Source organism: Coptis chinensis, chromosome 2, assembly GCF_015680905.1.
Source record: "Coptis chinensis isolate HL-2020 chromosome 2, ASM1568090v1, whole genome shotgun sequence".
NCBI classification, from domain to species: domain Eukaryota; kingdom Viridiplantae; phylum Streptophyta; class Magnoliopsida; order Ranunculales; family Ranunculaceae; genus Coptis; species Coptis chinensis.
The window spans coordinates 99,150,181-99,170,907 of NC_141457.1; the positions used below are offsets into that span (position 1 = coordinate 99,150,181).

Below are 20,727 nucleotides of genomic sequence, written 5' to 3' on the forward strand. Positions count from 1 at the left end.
TCCGGTACTTAAAGTTCTAACTTCACCATGATCCTATTTGTTAGTGTGGTTGTGGCAGACAGCAGAAGTCGGTCCCAACTCCTAACTAAATATGAGTACGCATTGGATTTCCACACACAATTCCTGAAATTAAATGAAATTATCATTATGAGAAGAAGAAAAGTTTTCCTTACAAAACAATTTTAAATGCTGATTCCTGGAGCATGTTGATTGTCTGGGATAATTTTGCTTAAATTTTCATCCCACATATATGATTTAAGTTACAACTCCATCTACGTCTACAGGATTAACTAAAGGTATGGTTTGAGTGCATAGAAGTATTTTTACAAACCCAACTTTACAATACGGATTTTAGGACTTATTAATTCCATTTCTAGTTTTTAATTGGTCCTAAAAAATTCTTCCATAAAATCGCCTCCTATCTTAAGTCTAAACTTTTCATGAGATTTCCTTCAGAAATATGTTATAAATGCTTCGTGCTACAAAGTAAAGCTTGCCTGTGAAATTTCTTCCATGCTTTCAACAAGGTTTAAATTCTAAAAATAACGTATCCTAGTGTTAGGTTTTAGTTTTTCTTTAAGTTTCAGTGCTTGCAATGTAGCTTGAAGGGATAATGTTTCATTTAAGAATTTGGGACACAAATGTAAAACCCAAAAATAAAATTACAGATCAAGAAAAGAAAAGAAAAGAGCAGATTGTTTATATTTATTGCACATAATGGACCTCTGGGCCCAACAGAAACAATCTACACCATTTGGATCACATTTCTGGAATCTCTCTCCACAAGAATGGCACTGGTGGCTGGTGTCTATGTACCCCAGTGCTAATTGCCTAATTTCAGCTACAAAGAGTTCCGAATGTAGTTAAAACTCATCTAAAAAAGTAATAGGTGGTCCAAAAATAGAACCCGCCCCTTTGCTTATAAACACTCCATCAATTGCAATTGCAAAGGGCGAAAAAAAAAAAAAAAAAAGAAAAACACACCAGACTCTTAAAATTTTAGAAGAAATATGATGATGAACCCAAATCAAAACCATCCATTTCACTTGAAGTAAAATCAGATGCTGGTGGCATGGTTCCGAAAAGTGGGCTATGAACATATCCACCCGTATCGAAATCCAGATATGACCCGCTTCCTAACGGATTCAGTCCAGCCGAGTATTGATCCGAATCCGAGAAGCAATTACTAGTAGCACTTATATCATTGGACCAAACCCCCGTATTACCCATATCGTAACCTGAAGCTGATGAAACATCAAAGCCCAATGAAGTTAGCCCTGCTCCATTGTAAAACTGATTTTGAGCTCCATACAAACTGTCCATGACAGATTGTTGAGGTTGTTCTTGTTCTTGCTGTACTGAAGCTGGAGCCCATGGCTCTGCAGAGGGGTACCCATTGGAGAAATGACATGCATTGCCTGAACTCTGAGTTAAGTAGAATTGAGTTGTGGTTTGGTTGTTTTGAGGGGGTGGGACAAAATGGTTCTGGTTAAGTTCTTGGGCTTCATCAGGTGAGATAATGGAAGTAACTGATGAACCAGCAGGCATGTCGGAATACATGAAATTAGTACGGGCACGTGAACCACGCATGGACCTGGCAGCTCTATCGTACGCCAAGGCGGCTTCTTCAGCAGTGTCAAATGTACCAAGCCAGTGCCTCTCTTTGGTTGACGGGTCTCTTATTTCTGCTGCATATCTCCCCCATGGCCTTCTTCGAACTCCAACAAACTTTCCTGTTTTATCTTGTTGTTGTTGCTGCTTCTTGCTCTTCTTTTCTGGAACAATGTGAGAAGAAGAAGTAGAAGAAGATGAATTCATTGTTGGTGCTAGGTGTTTTTTTAAACAATAAAGAGAGTGAGTGAGAAGGAGATAGTTTTTTCTGTTATTTATAAGAGTTTAAGGTTGGTAATTAAGATGATTCTCTAATGATGGTTAGGGACGGTGATTAAATATGTTCTGTTTGATACCTTTGTGGCTTTGTTTGAAAATTATTCTTGGATGAAATTAACAAGTATATATTTCTTAATGTCGTCCAAGTTCGGTTACACGTTGGTGTGTGACCCTTAGTCCTTAGACAGAGAAAATCACTTCTATACGAACGTGCATGTGTATCTTTTGAAAACAAAAGGTTTTATATAAATTTTTCATAGGCAAATTCTATATCCACCAGGCGTTAAAAGTTTACAACAATATCACCAATCGGAATCGATTTGAAGTTCTGTAGGCGTTTGGTTGATATGCATTTATGTGCGTCAATACTTGATAAATGACATCCACTTGGCCGAAGTGATAAATAAAATGTTATACATTGCGTTTGTCCTGAATTTCTACAAAATTGAATTCTGTTGAGTGTTATATATGGTTAGTGTCTGTTTGATCTTTGAAGTACAGATAATCAATTAATTATATCATAGTTAGACTCATCCATTTCTACTCACAAATTGTTAATTGATCCAATGTGTGCTACAAAGACGTTGTGTTTTCGTTTTGGTTTAGCCACTCTAGCAGTCTAGCACCACCTTAATTTGAGAAGGATAATTGTTTATCCGGTCTGAATGTCTGATCGTGTGTTTGACTAAGATCTATTGTAATTAATTAGTCCCCTTGACAATCATAATCTCAGACTCAAACATATACATCCCCCATCCCCTGTCAATGTCAGAGTATCTAGCAAACCTCTTAGCTCATTTCTTTATACTCCAATTCATATTGAACTACAGTCTATACTCTATAGATACTGATACCTGAATCCACAGTCCAAAAGGGACTATTAAGATAAATTGTGGCATTGGTATGCCATGTGTGGTTGAATGCAATATTTCAAAAGCATCAATACTTACTGAATATCAGGAAAAACTTTCGAGATGTAGCAGAGAACTTTGTCCAATATGTGCAACTCTATTAATCATATCATTCATCTAATCTAATTTTATGTTTGTCATTGAGTGGTTGTTGAAGGATTATCATTGCTCAGCCACATGCTTCCAATTTGAACCAAAATCAATAGAAATTTCTAAAAGCATTCTCATTAGTTTTGTTTAAATTTGTGATATAGTTTGGAAGAACATCCCTTGTGCACATAAAGACAGAAAAACATACATAGGATAAATTGGGTTGCATGTGAGGCGACACAAAAAAATTGCTTTCTTTACTGAAGAAAAGAAATACAAAGACCTAAAGGCAACATGTTAATTCTTAATTGGCAAAACTACCACAGTCCAAAAGGATATAAGATTAGATACTTCTTCCGGTAGAAGCTTCTGTAATTTCCATACGTGAAAGCTAATATTTCTGCCATTCTTCTCTAGCTGAGATAAACTACTATTTAGAGTTAATCAGTCATTTTTATTTTGACTCTTCTTCTACCTTGTAAGCTCATTTTCATTTATTTAATAAATGGTTTGGGGTTTCAGCTCTTAACCTAGTCTAAAAAATATCAAAATCGGTCGTCACTTGTAGCTAGGACCATTTAGAAGGGGAAACCCTTCTTTTGAGGAATGTTTTATACTCTAAGATTATTGACGAAATCATTCTCTTATTTTACGCATTTTGCTTCAACCTAGGCCACATGATGTAAAAAATTACTAAGACTTCGAAGGATAGGTGACACTGCACAAGTGCACATAATATAACAAATGTCACTTGGGCTAATGGAAGGATAAAGTTAATCCATTGGGATTTGCATTAAGAGATCGATTTTTTGTGCACCCGGAAGACGCTGTGTGTGAATATTGTGACTTTTTCTTATCAATGGCTGTTCATTTGTGTTTGTTCAACTGCAGTCCGGTCAATGATTCTCAAGAACCACTTACCTTTGGCTTTCAGATAATAATAGTGTATCCATGACCAAAGGGGTAAGAGAAGGGAGAGTTGAGAGGCATGCTGACAAACATGACAAAGGAGATTACTACATAATCATCGTCAGTATATTATATATTCAAGTGTGGTCATTTGGTTATGTCTTTACGATGGATTCTTTTAAAAACTTGTTCAACAATCATAACTCGATAAGACTCACTATACAAACTTGTTTACCATGACTCACTGAGTTGGCGAGAAAACTGGTCAAGTCACTCGCTAGTAGGGCTAGCAATGGGTTGGATCGGTCAGGATATATGCAAATCCAAAACCGATCCGCTTTTCAACAATATAGACCCAGAACTGGACCCGACCGAATGGATATTTGAGTTAGAGAACCAGAATCGAACCAAAAACTTTTTTTTTATTCTGGATCTGATCCGTTCCGAACCAATAAGCTCAATTTCAACCCAATGAACGAAGTTTCGTTATATAAATATTAAATATTTTTTTTTGCTAAACACAAAAATAAAATACACAAATCCAAAAGGCATAATGAATTATTTGAAATCCAAATTTGTAAGGAAAGATTTTCCTTTAGATAGAAACCATCTTTTTATTATGTAAAAAACATATTGTAATATTACATATGTATTTTGCATATTTTATTTTGGAATTTTAAATATTGCAATGTTGTGGTAATAGAAATATATGGTGGAGGAAAATTAGGAAGAATAAGATTAAAAATTTAATCGGATCAGGCCTATAACGGTTTGGTACATACTTAATCCAGAACCAATCTAATAAGAGTTTGGTTCTGATTTTCAAGACCCATAACCGATCCAATATCCTAACTACCTGTCCCAGACCAGCTTTTATTGGTTCGGACCGGATCGGATATCGGTTCTTACCCAATCTATATTATGATAATTTGTCACTCAGGCCCTCAACCCGCCCCTCAAAATTGCATGTTCAAGCCCTCAAAAGTTGGCCCTCATAGATTTGCTTAGCTAGGGTCTAGGGTTAGGTTATGAAGCATGAGCCCGGCCCTCATTAAGCCTTCACTAGCCCTCACTAGGCCTCCATACATTTTCTTGTTATTTTATATTATATTTATGTATTATACTCTAATTATCTAAATTGTATAAAAAAAATCACGAAATTAGTTTTCAATAAGGGATAAATTAGAATATAACATAATATATGCGTTTTTTGTAATTGATTTATATATATATATATATATAAGCAAGTCATATATAAAAACAAATCCAACCTAACAAGTAACAACATAGTTGAGTATGAAAAATGTAGATGTTTTAAAAATATCATCTCTTCCACCATCTCTATCTATTAATTTTTTTTCTAAAGGCATAACAATTAGTTTTGTATAATTAGTTAAAATTGATATACAAAATTAAAATATGATAAAAATAAATAAAAAATCAAAAAAAAAAAAAAAAAAAAAAAAAAAAAAAAACTAGTCAAGTATAATTAGATCGGGCCCGACCCGGCCCTCATTTGGCCCTCAAAAATGAGTTTTTGAGTTTTCATGCTTGACTCTACTTGATCCGGCCCTCAATACAAAATAGGAGCAAACTGACCCGGCCCTCAATCACGAGGGCTTTTATGGTTTGAGGGGCGGGCTAGCCCAGCCCGACTCTTTTATCACCCCTAGTCCTACTCGCTAATCAAGCCCACAGGCATATTTGCAAAATAACCTTGTAAAGAACCTCCCTAAACGGGGTCTAAACTAACTATGACAACAGTTGGGACCACCATCAATTGTTGATATTCTTTGAAACCTTATAATTTATCAATAAAACTAACTTTAATACCAAAATTAATTTTTGGTGAAGAAATATAACATAAAATTACATATATATGATAATCCAACTCGCCGAGTCAACCCCCGAGTTTTCGGTCCAACTCGACTCAATGAACGCTAACTCATTTTAATTTATCAACAAATTGTTTTAATCAAGTATTAAAAATCTGTTTTTTAATTGGGGGAGAGATCCCGTTTTAATTTCGAAGTGTGATTCCTGTTTTTAATACGAGAATGATTTCCGTTTTAATTAGAAGTGATAGATTTTTCTTTTTCATTATGAATCCCCATTATAATAGGAGACGGTTTTGTTTTAATTAGAAATTGTTAAAATTTCTCTGTTCAATGGGAGAGGAATTCTCATTTTAATAAGAGTTTGATGACATAGAATTTTAAGAAAACTAGAATTGGGGATGTGATCTCCATAACATGGAGATCATCTCCACAAAAATTAGCTCCTTTAAACATGTCTAACCCTACTAAAAGTTGAGTTCAAGTTAGAAATTTATGTGACGGTCTAGAATTTAAACACTTTTTTGACAAAACTAGAGACATCCAATTGAGCAAAGTTTTTATAGAGATACAATCCATGATAGGTAAATCATCTCTACAAAAAATCAGCTCGAATTATAGAATCATACATTGTGGTTGGTTGTGGTTTAACTATCAGAACTCAGAAATTGTTGTGGAAATGCATGTATTAGAAGATCCAGATCGACAATCAACTTGTTTAGTACGTATGTACGTGAACGTCAGTTACGAGTTCAAGGAAAGAACAAAATGAATAATATGTACTGTTGAGAAGATGAACATGCGTTAAGCAGCTAAAAGACAGCATCTACTCGACTAGCCGTATCTGATATACTGCATAATTCCAATGTATACATGTAAAGTAAATGAGGTAATGCAATGTTAAGCTACAAAAATTAGGTTTCTCTAAACAGACGTTCAATGCTACAGAAGCTAAACACTCGTGAAGGAAAACTATTACACTTACCCTTGCATTTTTTAACTTACTAACAAAATGCTACCAAACATCACATTGAGAAGGAATCATTTAGAACAATACATAACTAAGAACATGAGATGAACCTACTTAGTTTGTGTGGTTCTAGACATATAAACTCCACCCCCATGTGCAAGCAATGTTGGTAGAATTTTCTATATAATCTTTGGCAAAGAACAAAGAAGTCTAGTAGGCAAAAAGACAAGTCTCCATTCACATTAATCAACCAACTATCAATATACTATGAGATCAAGCTTGAAGTTGTTCATCGTAGGGTCCCAACTCCCAACTCCCAAGCAGCTAATGGACAAAAGTTTTATTGAAAACCATGTCTGGGTAACTTTTCCTCGACACTCATCCATTCAGAAGAAAATATATACTATTGATACTATTGCATTTGTGATAGGGCATTAGGTTAGAGCTTAAATTCGAGAGGATTGAGGATGACCAGAAAAAGAGTCAACTAGTCAAGAGACCACCAAGGAAACCAATAATCAAAAGTGCCCTTAAATCCAGTTTGCTGGTTCTACAACTTTTCATGTTTAACTACTCTCTAGTCTACCTGCCCTACACAATAATAAGTAACGACTTTGACAAGTAATTGAGACTTTAGTAGTAATGTGATGTACCCTTACAAAAAAGTTGCGACTGTATAAGGGCACGCGAGAGGTTGAACCATGTGACATCCATCTAAACTTCTTTGAGCTTGGGCAATTTTAATTAATTGAAAAAAATTCCTAGATAGGGAAGTCCGAATGCACTCTAAACAACTAGAAAGGTTCTGCCTATTCAAGGTTGTGATACTAAATCATTTAACTATAAGATTGTTTTAATGAGCCTTATGACAATTATGATTTTGAACTTCAGTTGGGACAAAACAAATTGTAGCTTCTTCTAATGAAATTGAATATAATTTCAAACTCTAATTAATAATCATATCCTCCCTTAATGCATTCGATACCCTCTGACTTTTATCCCCAGGGCACCTACGAGGCTCAAATTTCAAATATGGCACGTTGGAACATGGAAGTATGGAACGAGATAAAGTCATCGTCTCAGCATTCTACACAACTAGAGTTGAGACATATTCGTAGATGCCATCAGACAGAAGCCACAGAACCTTGTGCCCCAAGACTCGGTATACACACATTTGAACTTCGAATAAAATGGATTATGCCTCTACATAGAGCTGCCAAGTTTATATATTTGTACTTGGGCCCAGGAAATGCATTTTGAATATTTGATTCCTCTTCACCAAAAATATATATATATATATATATATATATATATATATATATATATAATATATATATATATATATATATATATATATATATATATATATATATTTGATTCCTCTTCAGTTTCCCTGATTCACTGCTAATGGAGACTTCTCTTCCGTGTTAGTAACTTAGAAATTAGAATACATTGAAACTTGTCTGGTGACTTGCATTACTTTCCCCAAAATAATTACTAGGTTTTGTCCCATCCCAAGATAATTACCATGCCTATGAAGACCATAAAACAGGTCAAAACTTCAATCGCACAATCGAAAACAAAAACGATGACTTGAAAACCAAATCAAATCACAGTCGGTCTTTCGGAAAGAGTTACAGTAGTAATTCAAGAACTGGAGACTTTGCTTGAAGTTCTTTCCAGTACTGCAATTCGTGAGGTTTAGGTGTGGAGAAAGACAAAATCCAAATTCTAATACTGAAAAACCATAAAAAACAGAACCAGCGTACAAACAATTATAAGACTCAAATTCTCATAAAAAAGAAAAATATTACCCAGAGTACCAAGAACCGTAAACCCATGGACTCCAACCCTCCATAAAACACAGTTACTGGGCACTGCTACTGTTCTAACAAATACCTTTTTGGAAATGAAGCCCAACAAAGTAGCAACGTGCTTACAGAACAAGAAACTAGGGTCTAGGGGCCAAGAAGTCGAATAACAATAAAAACCCACGGGTCAATATTATTTAAATTGTTTGATACAATAATAGGAAGAGCGGAGATAACGTTATCAAGGTGTCATATGGGCTAAGAAATAAGAGCTCCACATCAATATATGCAGCCGGCCCAACCAAAAGACAACAATAGAAACGCTTGACGAGTTCAAAATAAACTGAGAATGGCCTTTAAGAGTGCATCTATTCTATACAACCTTATAAAGGAAGACATGTTTAAAGTTTTCAACAGTTCCACACAACTATCTGTTTTACTTAGGAGTTTGGTTTGGAAAGATAGAGTAAAAGCCAATATACTACACAGACAGTCATACAACATTTACCGCAGTCAACTATTAAACATGAAAAATAAGGCTGCACTCATAAACTTGGGGTGCAAACGGAGAAGTTCGGATTTGGTCCAACCAATTTTCAGCAGTCACAAATCACTCTACACGGACATTACCACAGGTTAGACGTGCATTTATTTGTGTCAGCCTTATCTTATAAGGTGACTTGCTTAAATTGAGTAACAGTTCCACATATATAAGCTATTTCTTTGAATTGGAAGGGTACCACCCATGAAAAGCTATTTAAGAAGTATTTTGGTTGAACCGTTAACATGGGGTGCTCGGTTGCACTCATCATCTCATCCTAACCAATTTAATAAATGTTCATTAAAGTGTTAACTAAAACAGAACTACTGAATCTATTATGACAACTTTATCAAACCTCAGCCATGACCTCGCAGAAGGAACTCATGCAATCTTAAAACAAGCAATGCCACAATTATCAAGACAACATTTACTAAGGCAAATAATGAACTTAGAAAACAAACTCAAAATAATCCATAGACATTACCGAAGCAAAATGTACTCCAGAGAACTAAAACATAATTCAACATACGAAGACACATAGATAGAAATGATAAAGTAGTATCACTGATCCTACCAAATCTATATTTATCTGAACCAAAAACATTTCATCACAAAGCTAACCCATGTCAACCCAAGCAACATAAAAGAAGTGAAGCAGCCTTAATCCCCCTTTCTCCTGAATGAGCATCCCTCAGTAAGTCTAGCACGACCACCTGTTGGCTGACACAACACGGTCTGGCAGTTCCCACAGACCACAACAGTTTGAGAGTGGCTGAAGACAGTAGTTCTGCAATCATATGACAATAATATCATCAATTAAGAACTAGATATAATACATGTAAGTTGTCATCCCACTGCAGTGTAGTGTTCGAATGGTATAACCTACTAACCAAGTATATAGGCATCATAATACATGTTCACAAAATAATTTCCAAACTGTTTTCGACCTTGTTTTACTTGTATAATGCACGAGTTAAAAGACCAAACCAGTTATAAAATTCAAAAAAGCTCATATGAAGCTTCTAGAAAATGTTTCAAAAATGGAGAAAACAGGTATAAAACGAACCAAAGCCAATAATCTCTAAACAACATCTATGCTAATCATCAATAAGATAAAACAAAGGCATTCTAAGTATTCCTAATAAATAGGCTGTAACAACAAATAATTTTACATTAGCATAAACTAATTACAAACCCTTTTGATTAACACATTTTTTATTTATTTAAGAAGCATGACCTAACAAAACCCTAACTTAAAAATAATTATATATAAGAAATAAAAAAACTTACATATTGAAGCAGCCCTGGCACTTGACATCCTGCAAATAAAAGAAAAAACCCAAGCTTAGTAAACAATCAATAACTCAAAAACAATAGAAATAAACGTTAATCTAACCATGAAAAAGGAGTTGGGGGATTGAACAAGACGTTTGAGCTTATGCTTCCTCTTTTCATTCTCAGCTGGTGGGTTAAGAAGATCCACATCATTTTGTAGCCCCTACAAAAAAAAAAAAAAATTAACCCAAACAACAAACAAAATCAATAATAATAATAATAATAATATAACACGTGATTGAAATGAAAATAAATGATATCAAAACTCACCATCTTGTCTTGAAGTTTGATAACTTATAAGGTCCTGTTAAATCACACAAGTAGCGCCGCTGGAAAACAAATGCGAGAGAGTGAGAACAAGTATTAGGGTATGCTATTTATACTGTGTTTGATAAGGACGTGGCTCGTAAACGTGGGTGGCCCGTGGCCCTTTGGACTTGCCACTTTGAGTTTGGGCCTTTTTCTAGGGTTTGTGTGAGGATAATAAACACCCGTTGTGTTTGCTATCAACCATCGTATCCGTTTCCAAGTAAGCTTTCCGTAACATGTTTCTAGGTTAAGAATTATAGAATGGAAAAGTTTCAATTTTTGTGTAGTTTGAATTTTGTATTTAGCTTGGAAAATGATTATACTGATGTTCTAAGAAACAACCTTTTTCTTGCATTAAAATTGTGATTGCAAATGATAACATAACCGCCATTTGTTTGACGAAATTCCTTTACAGAAGTGCTTATTATTACACTTGAGTCTTTCCTTATCAACGATCGTTAGGAGCATAGTCCATTGAAGAAGCTTTACTGTGGCTGTGTTTTTTCTGGGCTGTTCCACACTTTCAATTTTTCTACCTATATGCATTAACTTTTAAAACTTTTTATTTATTCAGGCAACAAGTTTTCTTGGATTTTGGTTTTACACAGCCTTGTACTTATTAAACTTATATTAAATCCTCAACTCCAGGAGCACTCCATTTACTATGTGTTGCAATATTCTAAGTTTTCAAGTTTTTATGCCTAGACTCATGCATCTTTTAAAAATTTCTTGTTAAACAAAATATATATTATATTTGAGGAGAAGAGATGGATTACAAAAAAATAAATGCACGGTTTATCATATTTTGTTTATTTTCATAATATATATATATGTAATTCTATTTTTAACAAAGTGGATATCAACCAAAAAAAAATTTCAAATTTTGTCCTTGCATTGTAATACCACTTTCCAACAAGTTTTGAGCCTCAATGCTTAAAATAAGGGAAATAATCCTTTGTTGCAAATAAGTTTTAGTTTTTGTGGTAACCAAACTGATAGGGGGCTTTTTGTTCAACTTAGGGGTTTGTTCAACTTAGAAGTGAGGAGGGTAGCAAAGGAGCTCTTGCAATTGAATGTGAATCCTTTAGTTCAATGCAGGTCGTGGTTTTGACAAGTGAATTAGCGGGTAAACACTACAAATAATTTTATGCTCTTCATTTATCAATCCTTGCTTGTTGGAAGCCAATTGGAACATAGTAATTATTTGTTGGGTTTAGTAATTTTCTAGACAAGGCTCCACTGTTTGGTATAACACTATGTCACTTTCATAATTATTGCTTGTAATGGCCTTCAATACTGGATCTGGGGAGGTCAAATGTAAATGAACTTACCCCCATTAGCTGAGACAATCCAATTCATCCATCTGTGTTATACACTTTTCAATTACATGGATAGTTAAAATATTGCTTGCCTAGCAAAAGAAGATATGTTACAGGTTTACTTGGATGATCCTTATTGCATGGTGACCTTTTAGTTAGCCTTTGTACAAGTCAGTTGAGGTTTATTTTCCAAGATAAAAATCTACATATCATGTTTTGGGTGAGATACTTACATGTCCACTTTGAATAGTATTTGGCACTGCTAGTCTTGCTACATGTGGTTGGTATGATTATGTTTGCATATGGGAACTACTCCCTGGGTATGAATTTGAATGTCTGAGTGTTGCAAGGGCATGCACAGATGTAAAGATGGTTCAATGGCATCCATTTGTGGATGTTTTGTTTCGTGTAGGTATAGTAACACATTTTAGGTATAATGTACTGTTAATGGTCTGGTTTCCTTTTATTGTCTTAAGGTTATTGATCTCGATGTCAAGTAACTTTTTTATAGGGTCTTATGCATTCTTTGTTTCTTAATCTCAATTTGTGAGGGTTCTTGCTGTTTGACTAGTTGGACTTTTTTTGTAATTGACGAAAGACGTGTTGGTGGCTAATTCGATTTTGTTGCCTTCCTGTCACTGTAGTATAAGTTTACTTGTTCTTCACAAACTTTAGTGGCTATAGCATACCTATAACTCCTATAAGGTTTCCCACTGGCGTAAAATGTTAGCATAGGAATTAGGAATGTAATACTTTTCACTTACTGAATAAGTATTTTGGATTACTTCAAAACCACATCTTTGTCTTTACATGACCTCTCTCTCATCGGTGGGTGTGTCCAGGGGAGGATTCTCCTCTTTATTCACTTTTGCCAGAAATTTGATGCATGAACTATGACTCCTAATTGTTGTATTTAAAGTTTGCCTCCTTTCCTCACCCAAGGATCAACCACCTAGCCAGTATTGTAGTCTTGCACCTGATTCCCTTTGATTTGCACCAGTTCCATTGACTTGAAATTTATGATCAGTGTAAATTTTCTGAACCCCTTTTGAAATGACACAGTCAATTCAGAGTTTAGTCAATTCAGAGTTTGTATTATTTGAATGGACAAGATTAAGGCTTTGATTTGGCTTTTAGCTTATTGATATATATTAATATAATTCTTATTGTCACTTGAAATTCTAACTTGGGATGATTTAGTCTGTGTTATTGGAATTTCTGTTTTTATTCATCCTAGTACACTTGTCAACTTTTGTATAATATACAGTACAATAACCTAAGCAGTTAAAATTGGATTAAATCGGTGATTAATCGTATATCGGGGGTTGAGCGATACATTTTTTTCCGATTTATCAGTTACTACTCGGTTCCCGATTTATTTGGCCAAATCGACCGAGCACCGATTTCTCGGAGAAATAAGAAAAAAAATCCGCCGCTATTACCGGAACCCAAACAGTTAAAAAACAGACCGTGCTTCCCCATTCTTCCCCAACCAGATACATTTACCCACCGCCGATCTAATCACCACCGTGTACCCCCGAGAGATGTGAGGAGAGAGAAAACATATCATATAGAGATATGATATGTTATAAGCATTTCTCAGTCAAATACCAGCAGGGTTTTAGAGTGTTGAAGAATTGAGAGAGAGGTTGGATTGAGATGGCGTTTTTATTTCAGAAATTTCAAGTGGTAACAAATCTGAACACCCAACTCTCATACATTTTGTATATGCTGGTTCTGGTTTGAATTCGAGTTTAGTGGATCATCTTGACTTTGGGTACTCATTGTTGTTATAATTGTTTTTTTTGGATATTTGATCGTTGACTGGATGTGTGAAGATTTAAGAGAGTGTCATTGTGAATAGCAGGTTGAATAAATCATTGAGGACTTGAATGATTTGGTGGTTAATCTAAGATAGAACCGATTATGGATTGTAAATGTTTTTACAATAGATGTAGCTATAATGCTATATAGTCAAGCTTGTCAGTATCAGGTTTATGGAATGAAAGGGAGGGGGATTTGACACTTGGAAGGAGGGTGACGTTCTAGAATGAGCTTGGTGAAGATATCGATGGAGGAAACTTTAAGCACTTTTACTTATTTAACTTGACAAGGGACCTAATTTCTTTAATTTGAAAGAATATGGGATGTATTTTTAGGGGACATTTAGTTTCAAAGAATATGAGATTATTCAAAAATATTATAATTTACAAATTTTACTATAATGTTTCTTAATTATTGAGTTGAATGTTGTTGGTATTTTGTATTTTGAAGGTATAATTGTATATTTATATATAATAATATTAAACCGATTAAATCGCCGATTAATCACCGATTAATCACATATCGTTTCTAGACCAATTACCTCCGAAAACCGATTTTAACTGTTTAGACAATAACTGAGGCCTTAGATGAGGCAGATCATGTGCATATCTGTTTTATTTGGCATCACTTTTTATTTTGATGGTTATAATTTTTCTTTTGTATTGAAAGAATATATATATATATACTAGCATGATGCATGTGCTCCGCACATTGTTTTTTTCTTTTTTTTGCATGACTATTTCGTAAATAAACCAAAACATAGGGACAATTATACTTAGCTAAAAAGTAGATACACATTGGGGCCCAAGTATTTTGGAAAAAAGTGTTGAATCTAAATGACATACATGCCCCTATTTTTATTTCAAATTTACTTGAACATTTTAATTTAGGATTTTGTAATTTAATCAATTGAGTATGGGCAATTCCATCCAAAAAAAGTGGTTGAAGAGTTACATAAAAAATAATAAAGTACTGTTGTGTGCGGGACTGTAGCTCAGACCCGCGATCATTAAAGTATTTTAGATATATTTTTAGGTCCAGGCTAGTGATGTGGTCCCCTTGATTGATTTCAAGAGCTAATTTATTGTAGGCATTAAAAGTTTGTGGCTTATTGGTGAAGCAAGTATTGTTTATATATGGAATAAATGTGATGATGTTCTTGCAGGGTTAAGTGTTGGAAACATAGCCAGTTTTCTGTCATTCGACCCATTCACTTCGATAAGGCTCGTCGTTTAGGCTACAAGAGTAACAGGTGAAATTAAACTTTACTTGCTTGTGATATATATTTTTTGCTTTGAGGATAGATAAGTAGCTTATTTGAGAATGTGGTCTTTTGTAATTAATCTAGGCGCTAGTTTTGAGTCTTTTGACATATTTAGACCTTTGTCGTTTCTACGGTTTTCAATTGAATATATGAAACTGGAACTCTTTGCTATGTATTGCTATATATCTCCAAATGCCAAAAGTAATAAGACCCTTTCTTCTAATCTCATTACTAGAATTGGATATTATATCATAGTTCTTTTGGAACTGAGATAATATCTCTCTTTATTATCTCGGTTGTGAAAACTCTATTATCTCGGTGGATATTACCTCGGTTTCTTGTGTTCCAAAAAAAAGAGATAAAAACTCTATTATCTCAATTTTTAGTTGAGATGATAAACCTTTTTTTTACTAGTGTTAATTAAAAAGAAAACACCTATTGTTCTAGTTGGTAAGTCATTTTAAATAGAGTAGAAATTAAATTTGTCTCTGTAGATGACCCTACTTAGCACTATACTATTCATTGAATATCAAGTAGAAAATTAAATTGTTGATTTTAAGTGCGTGCTAAAAACCTCAAGAAACCTCAAGAATTTAAAATTGTAGTTCACTGAATTCAACAATTCTTGAGGTTTTTACTAAGTTTTTATCTGAACCGAAATATGGAGTTTGTATCCTAGGAACAATGAAGTTATCTTGTGGTTGCATTAAGACTATAAGTTTGGCGTGGTTGGGGTGCTAGGCGAGGTGACTTGTCCTAAAGGCCTACTAGGCATTATAAAGTTATTGTTTAGGCCTGCTAGGCATTATAAAGTTATTCTTTAGTTGTATATACATCTTGTCACGAGAAGTAATGCTGAAAGAAATGGAGAATTCAGTGAAAGGCTCACAACGGTCTCAACTTACATGATTTGGGTAAAACTGGAACGAATATTTTCAAGGCAGAATCTGTTTATCCAAAATTGTACACACTATTAGATTCCAAAGTAATCAGTTTGTTTTCCGAGTTTGTTTTCCGATTGTATTTGTGCCTTTCTTAATAATTTTTTTATCTACGTTAGATATGCCTAGATTGTTTATCTTCCCTCACATGGTTTCTTTAAAGTTTAAACAGGGAATTGATTGGTTTTTTGCGTTGTTAATGTGCAACCAAACCTTTTTGCAGCTCTTTTCCCTAGCCCTTTGGATTGCTCTATATCTACTGTGTCATCAGAATTCACAAAATCCTTGCTTCAGGTATGAAACAACCTCCACTAAGTGGATTTTCAGTCATGGTTGTGTGTTTTAAATGCTTATTTCCTGTGAAAGGCATTTAAAGGCACATAATTAACGAAATGCACTGCTCCGCTCACGCCCCATTGCTATGCAGTTATACTAGTCTTTCTGGGTCGGGTCAAAATAGTAAAGTTGTCGGCCCAATTGTTAATTTTGCAAGCTTCTTTAAACCCTCAATGAAACTAAACAAGACATAAAACCCTCAACGAAAACCCATTCTGTGTACTCAAGGTACTCAATTACATTTTCTTTACTAGCTTAAAATTTATTCTAATAATAATTGTTCCTGTTGTCATTGCATTGTGGTATACTAGTTTCTATGGCAGTTGCACGGCGAGCTTTCCGAAATATTCTTCTTCGGGCAAACTCGGTCCAACATTTCCGAAATATATCGTACATTTCGTCGTCGAATATCCTTAACTCCATCTCACGTACTCCAACTCTTGGTGCTAATAAAGAGTCTTCCACTCAGCTATTAGGCTTTCAGTTTCTTAAAGAAACTCGAAGAGGTTTCGCTAAAGGGAAAAAGTCAAGTAAGGGCTTATGGTGTTTTGTGTATGATTTATGTTATATAATGTGATGTGCATTTTTACAAGTTACAACTGTTTTGTTGTTGTAGAGGATGATGAAGGTGGAAAGAAAAATAAAAAATCAAGTAAGTCTCTAGTATGTTTGTTTTTGGTTAAATGTGAAACAAATTTGAGTATAATTCACTTGATGTGCTATTACAACTATTTATTCATTGTAGAGGATGATGACAAAAAGATCGTCGAAGTTGTGGATATTGAACCTATTAAGCCAACTGCTATCTCACAGATGGAGGCAGCACTAGTTGCTTTATCCAGAGAATTGAGTAAAATACAAACTGGGAGAGCATCTGCAGGTATTGGGTTAGATATCGATAAGGGATTTATTGGTGTTATTGCTAGTGTAGTGTTTTTTGTATGATTGTTTGAGATGTTTGTGCAGGATTGATCGACCATATAATCGTGGAAACGGGAGGGGCAAAGATGCCTTTGAGTCGTATTGCTGTTGTTTCTGTTCTTGAGTCAAAGTCACTTTCTGTTACACCTTATGATCCTAATGTAAGGGTTTTTACCTTCTCTTTAACTATGCCAACAGCTTACTAGTTGAATAGTTTGTTGCTTTGTAATCTGATATTTGCTAGCATTTTGATATTGATTATTATTATTCTTTTCATGTTTGCAAAAGGATGGTATTACGCATACTTTCCAGATTTATTAATAAAAGATGTTATAGTTTAGGATGCAAGGTGTCAGAACCTCAGAGGCATCTTGATATATAATAGAGTTTAGAGATCCCTGTAAAGGATTAGTACAAAGAGAGAAGACTTCCGCGGAACTTAGTCTTGCATACTTGCAATGTAGTCCACAGTCAGTTTGATTCTCTAAAGTGATGCTTTACACTTAACCTTAAAGGATGCACCTACCTCCCTGGCGTTGTGAACAAGAGCATTGGTTTTTTAAGTGGGTGGCTAGAATCCGACAACTAAGTGCTTGTTTAAAATCCACCTTGGTTTTAACTTACACTCAGCACTGCAAAAGATTGCTTAGTATAGCGTTATTCCAAATCTGAAAATGCTGAATTATTTGGATTAGATTTGGCACAAAATGTGCATATCCCAAATATAAATGGTTCTAAACCTTATGCTTGTAGTAATAATAAATTGTGCACTTCATGCCAGTGGTCATTGTCTTTTCAGGCCTCAAAGGAGATAGAACGTGCCATTATGTCTTCACCACTAGGTCTAAATCCACAAGTGGACGGCCAACGACTGATTGTAGCTATTGCGCCGTAAGTAATTGTTATATTTAAACCATGTTTTGTTTGCCTCTCTCTTTCTCTCTCGCATAGTGGTGTGTCTATCAAAATGCCAGAGGTTTGAGATCACTACTTGGAACAAACAAATCCACTCAACATAAACCTACTCCAAATGCCAAATAGAATCCCATCTACATACAAAAGTAACCAGAATTAATATCTAGGAATAAAAAATAATGCCCATTAGTAGTTGATCAGGTGAGGTCATGTAAGCTTACAGCATCTTCACATTTTTTAGCTTTAAGCACACATTTAGCTCTTACTCATTGCCTTTTCTTTTATTTTTCCCCTTTGTTTTTAAAATCCAGGTTAACCAAGGAGGGCATTCAGGTGAGCCATTTTAGTCCATCATTTATTTTCTTAAATTTTTTCTTGGCCTACTGTAATCACATTGACATATGCTTAATTCGTTTGTTACAATTTTTTTGTACCAGGCTATGTGTAAGGTGGTTACCAAATCAGCAGACGATGTCAAGCAAAGTATAAGAAGAGCACGCCAAAAGGTATGCTGGAATAATAAGATATTAATCTTTGTGCCTGCTGTTGCTGCTACTTTATGAGACCTTATAGACGAAACTTAAATATTCTAATTATATTTAGACATCGTCGTAGTGGTCATTCTCATCTTATTATTCCAGCATACCATCTTGGGAGCATAACATGACTGCATCCAAGCACTTGTGCTGCAACTTACAATCTGATATCTCACTTCTGGAATCTCCTCGATCAAATTAGCCGCTTCTAATGATATGTATGATCTCCACCTGAATGTTTCTTCGGATCCATAATTACATCTTGATGATTATTGTCAGAAGAACGGAAAAGAAAACACTTTAAGTTGATGTGAGATAACATAGTGAGTGTGACTTGTGCTTGCAATGACTATCGTACCCTAAAACTCTACTGTATTCAGACTTATGTAACTTCCACCCATATAATCAAACAAGATTATCCAAGTGGGAAAGATATCGTACAAACTATTGTTCTCTTCCTGGTACCACAAATTTGATAATCTTCAAACATTCTATAATGGAGGGCATGGGTTATACACAGGCTATGAAACATATAGTTTTACAGTCTGAGGTTTGCCTTGTTATTTCTTTTTGTTTTTACTGTTATTATATGCTGCTAAGCAACAGGGTTATTGGTTGTATAGGCCTTCGACATCATAAAGAAAGCAGCATCTAGCATCCCCAAAGATGATGTGAAGAGACTTGAAAAAGAAGTGAGTAACCAGCTCAATAGTGCCTTAAAACTCTTTTTTTGTTGGCATTTTTGCTATCATTTTTTTTTTTTTTTTGATTGGCAAGTCTGTTTTAAATGAGATCAGTAACTCTTTGATGCTGGCGGGGTTCGAGCCCCAGACCTCTGGTATCATCACCCAAATGTTTTACTATCTGATTTGTATCTCATTCTCAGGTTGATGATTTGACGAAGAAATATATTAAATCAGCAGAGGACATGTGCAAGTCAAAGGAGAAGGAGATTACTAGCAGCTGAAAGTATGACACTGTTATTTCTCGATTGCCCTAGGTTTCATCTGGACTGGGCCTGGTTTTCAGTTAGCACATATAAGCAGTTCTAGTAGAAGTGTTGCATGACTTTCTTCACCATTTTGATAAATTTGGAAATTCTTGAGGGCTTATAATCGAGGCAGGATGTAGAGTAATCAGAGTTTTGAGTTTTGTGTGAAGATATACTTGGGTAGATTTTGATGACAGTATGACCCCGTATTCTCATTTGGTGAATAAAGCTAATAGCAACGTACTGACATGGGAGTTTTAGCACTTTGTAATTTTAATATTTGTGTTTGTGGAAGCCGAAAGCATTCTACAGCTACAAAAAGAAATTTCGTTATCTGCTCAAATAAAATGCATGTAAGATTCTGCAAAATGCAAATACACATTTGTTGGGAACACCGCCTAGAGACTTCCTGTAATCGTGTATATCAATTCGTCAACTTTCTTACTACACATTGTGAGTACTAATGTGAACAACCCTCCATGGCTGTTTACTTTTACAAAATTCAGTAGGACAGTTGGCGGGTTTCACTAATTGTGTTTTTACATTTGGAAAAAAAATACAGCGAGCCTCCAAAGGGAGGGCTCGATTGATAAATAGATTCCGTCCAAACATGATTTTTTGAAATCACGGCAAAAAGAAGGGTGATTTAGCTTTAGGCCCTCTCTGGATATTTAGTTTTTCGTTTCTTACCTTTAGGTTCTCCTACCGTTAGTTGATCGTCATTGACCAAGTTTGACCGTCTATTGTGGTGTGCATGGTGTCGTGCACTTTCAAAATGCCTTAACTACCCCTCACACGTTTTGCATGTGCCCATACCATAAAACTCAAAATTCAAATTTCAATTTACCCGATACATGTCGTAATCGTGGCTCCTAATCCAATGACTACTATAGATCCAACTAACAGTAGGGGGGCCTAAAGCTAATAAACGAAATTTTTGGATTCAACGCAAATACCCATATTATTGGGAGGACCTAAAGCTAAATAACCCAAAAAAGAACTTGAAAGAAACAACACTTGGTATATATATACAACTACAACGAGTTGTTTTGAAAAAGCAAAATACAGCAACTATGCAT

General features: G+C 34.9%; 3 protein-coding genes across 14 annotated transcripts; 1 reads left to right on the top strand and 2 right to left on the bottom strand.

Annotated features, from left to right (window-relative positions):
• Window positions 1-693: 693 nt before the first annotated feature.
• On the bottom strand, window positions 694-1,848 carry LOC147519514 (uncharacterized). The gene has a single exon (XM_086594864.1). It carries the CDS (start codon window positions 1,816-1,818, stop codon window positions 1,000-1,002), a length of 819 nt encoding a protein of 272 aa, XP_086450990.1. The 5' UTR covers window positions 1,819-1,848; the 3' UTR covers window positions 694-999.
• A 7,535-nt stretch (window positions 1,849-9,383) lies between these two features.
• LOC147519515 (small ribosomal subunit protein eS27y) lies at window positions 9,384-10,701 on the bottom strand. Its single transcript, XM_086591109.1, has 4 exons — window positions 10,563-10,701; window positions 10,354-10,455; window positions 10,248-10,276; window positions 9,384-9,744 (listed from the first exon to the last, which is right to left on the bottom strand). Exons 1-4 carry the CDS (start codon window positions 10,563-10,565, stop codon window positions 9,618-9,620), a joined length of 261 nt encoding a protein of 86 aa, XP_086447235.1. The 5' UTR covers window positions 10,566-10,701; the 3' UTR covers window positions 9,384-9,617.
• Window positions 10,687-20,023, top strand: LOC147519516 (Ribosome recycling factor). 12 transcript variants are annotated; one of them, XR_015212247.1, is made up of 14 exons: window positions 10,787-10,821; window positions 11,642-11,727; window positions 14,910-14,996; window positions 16,173-16,243; window positions 16,597-16,815; window positions 16,902-16,937; window positions 17,031-17,165; window positions 17,252-17,367; window positions 18,006-18,097; window positions 18,433-18,454; window positions 18,559-18,627; window positions 18,763-18,875; window positions 19,281-19,349; window positions 19,544-20,023. XR_015212247.1 is itself a non-coding variant. In XM_086591105.1 (13 exons), the coding sequence occupies exons 5-13, from the start codon at window positions 16,602-16,604 to the stop codon at window positions 19,622-19,624; spliced, it is 834 nt and encodes a 277-aa protein (XP_086447231.1). In that variant the 5' UTR covers window positions 10,787-10,821; window positions 11,642-11,727; window positions 14,910-14,996; window positions 16,173-16,243; window positions 16,597-16,601; the 3' UTR covers window positions 19,625-20,023. The 12 variants fall into 12 exon arrangements, 8 of the variants coding, with proteins under 8 accessions (XP_086447226.1, XP_086447229.1, XP_086447234.1 ...); XR_015212248.1 differs by lacking the exon at window positions 10,787-10,821 and adding an exon at window positions 10,846-11,332 and having other exon boundaries at window positions 11,455-11,727; XR_015212245.1 differs by lacking the exon at window positions 11,642-11,727 and having other exon boundaries at window positions 10,687-10,821; window positions 17,988-18,097.
• Window positions 20,024-20,727: the final 704 nt, after the last annotated feature.

Coding starts and splice junctions, on each gene's coding strand:
- LOC147519516 (XM_086591100.1), top strand. CDS start 16,602: ATGGCAGTTGCACGGCGAGCTTTCCGAAATATTCTTCTTCGGGCAAAC. Junction 17,166..17,251: donor AACTGGGAGAGCATCTGCAG/GTATTGGGTTAG, acceptor ATGTTTGTGCAG/GATTGATCGACCATATAATC. Junction 17,368..17,987: donor TTACACCTTATGATCCTAAT/GTAAGGGTTTTT, acceptor ACTTCATGCCAG/TGGTCATTGTCTTTTCAGGC.
- LOC147519514 (XM_086594864.1), bottom strand. CDS start 1,818: ATGAATTCATCTTCTTCTACTTCTTCTTCTCACATTGTTCCAGAAAAG.
- LOC147519515 (XM_086591109.1), bottom strand. Junction 10,277..10,353: donor CCCCCAACTCCTTTTTCATG/GTTAGATTAACG, acceptor TTTTATTTGCAG/GATGTCAAGTGCCAGGGCTG. Junction 9,745..10,247: donor TGCCAGGGCTGCTTCAATAT/GTAAGTTTTTTT, acceptor ATATGATTGCAG/AACTACTGTCTTCAGCCACT.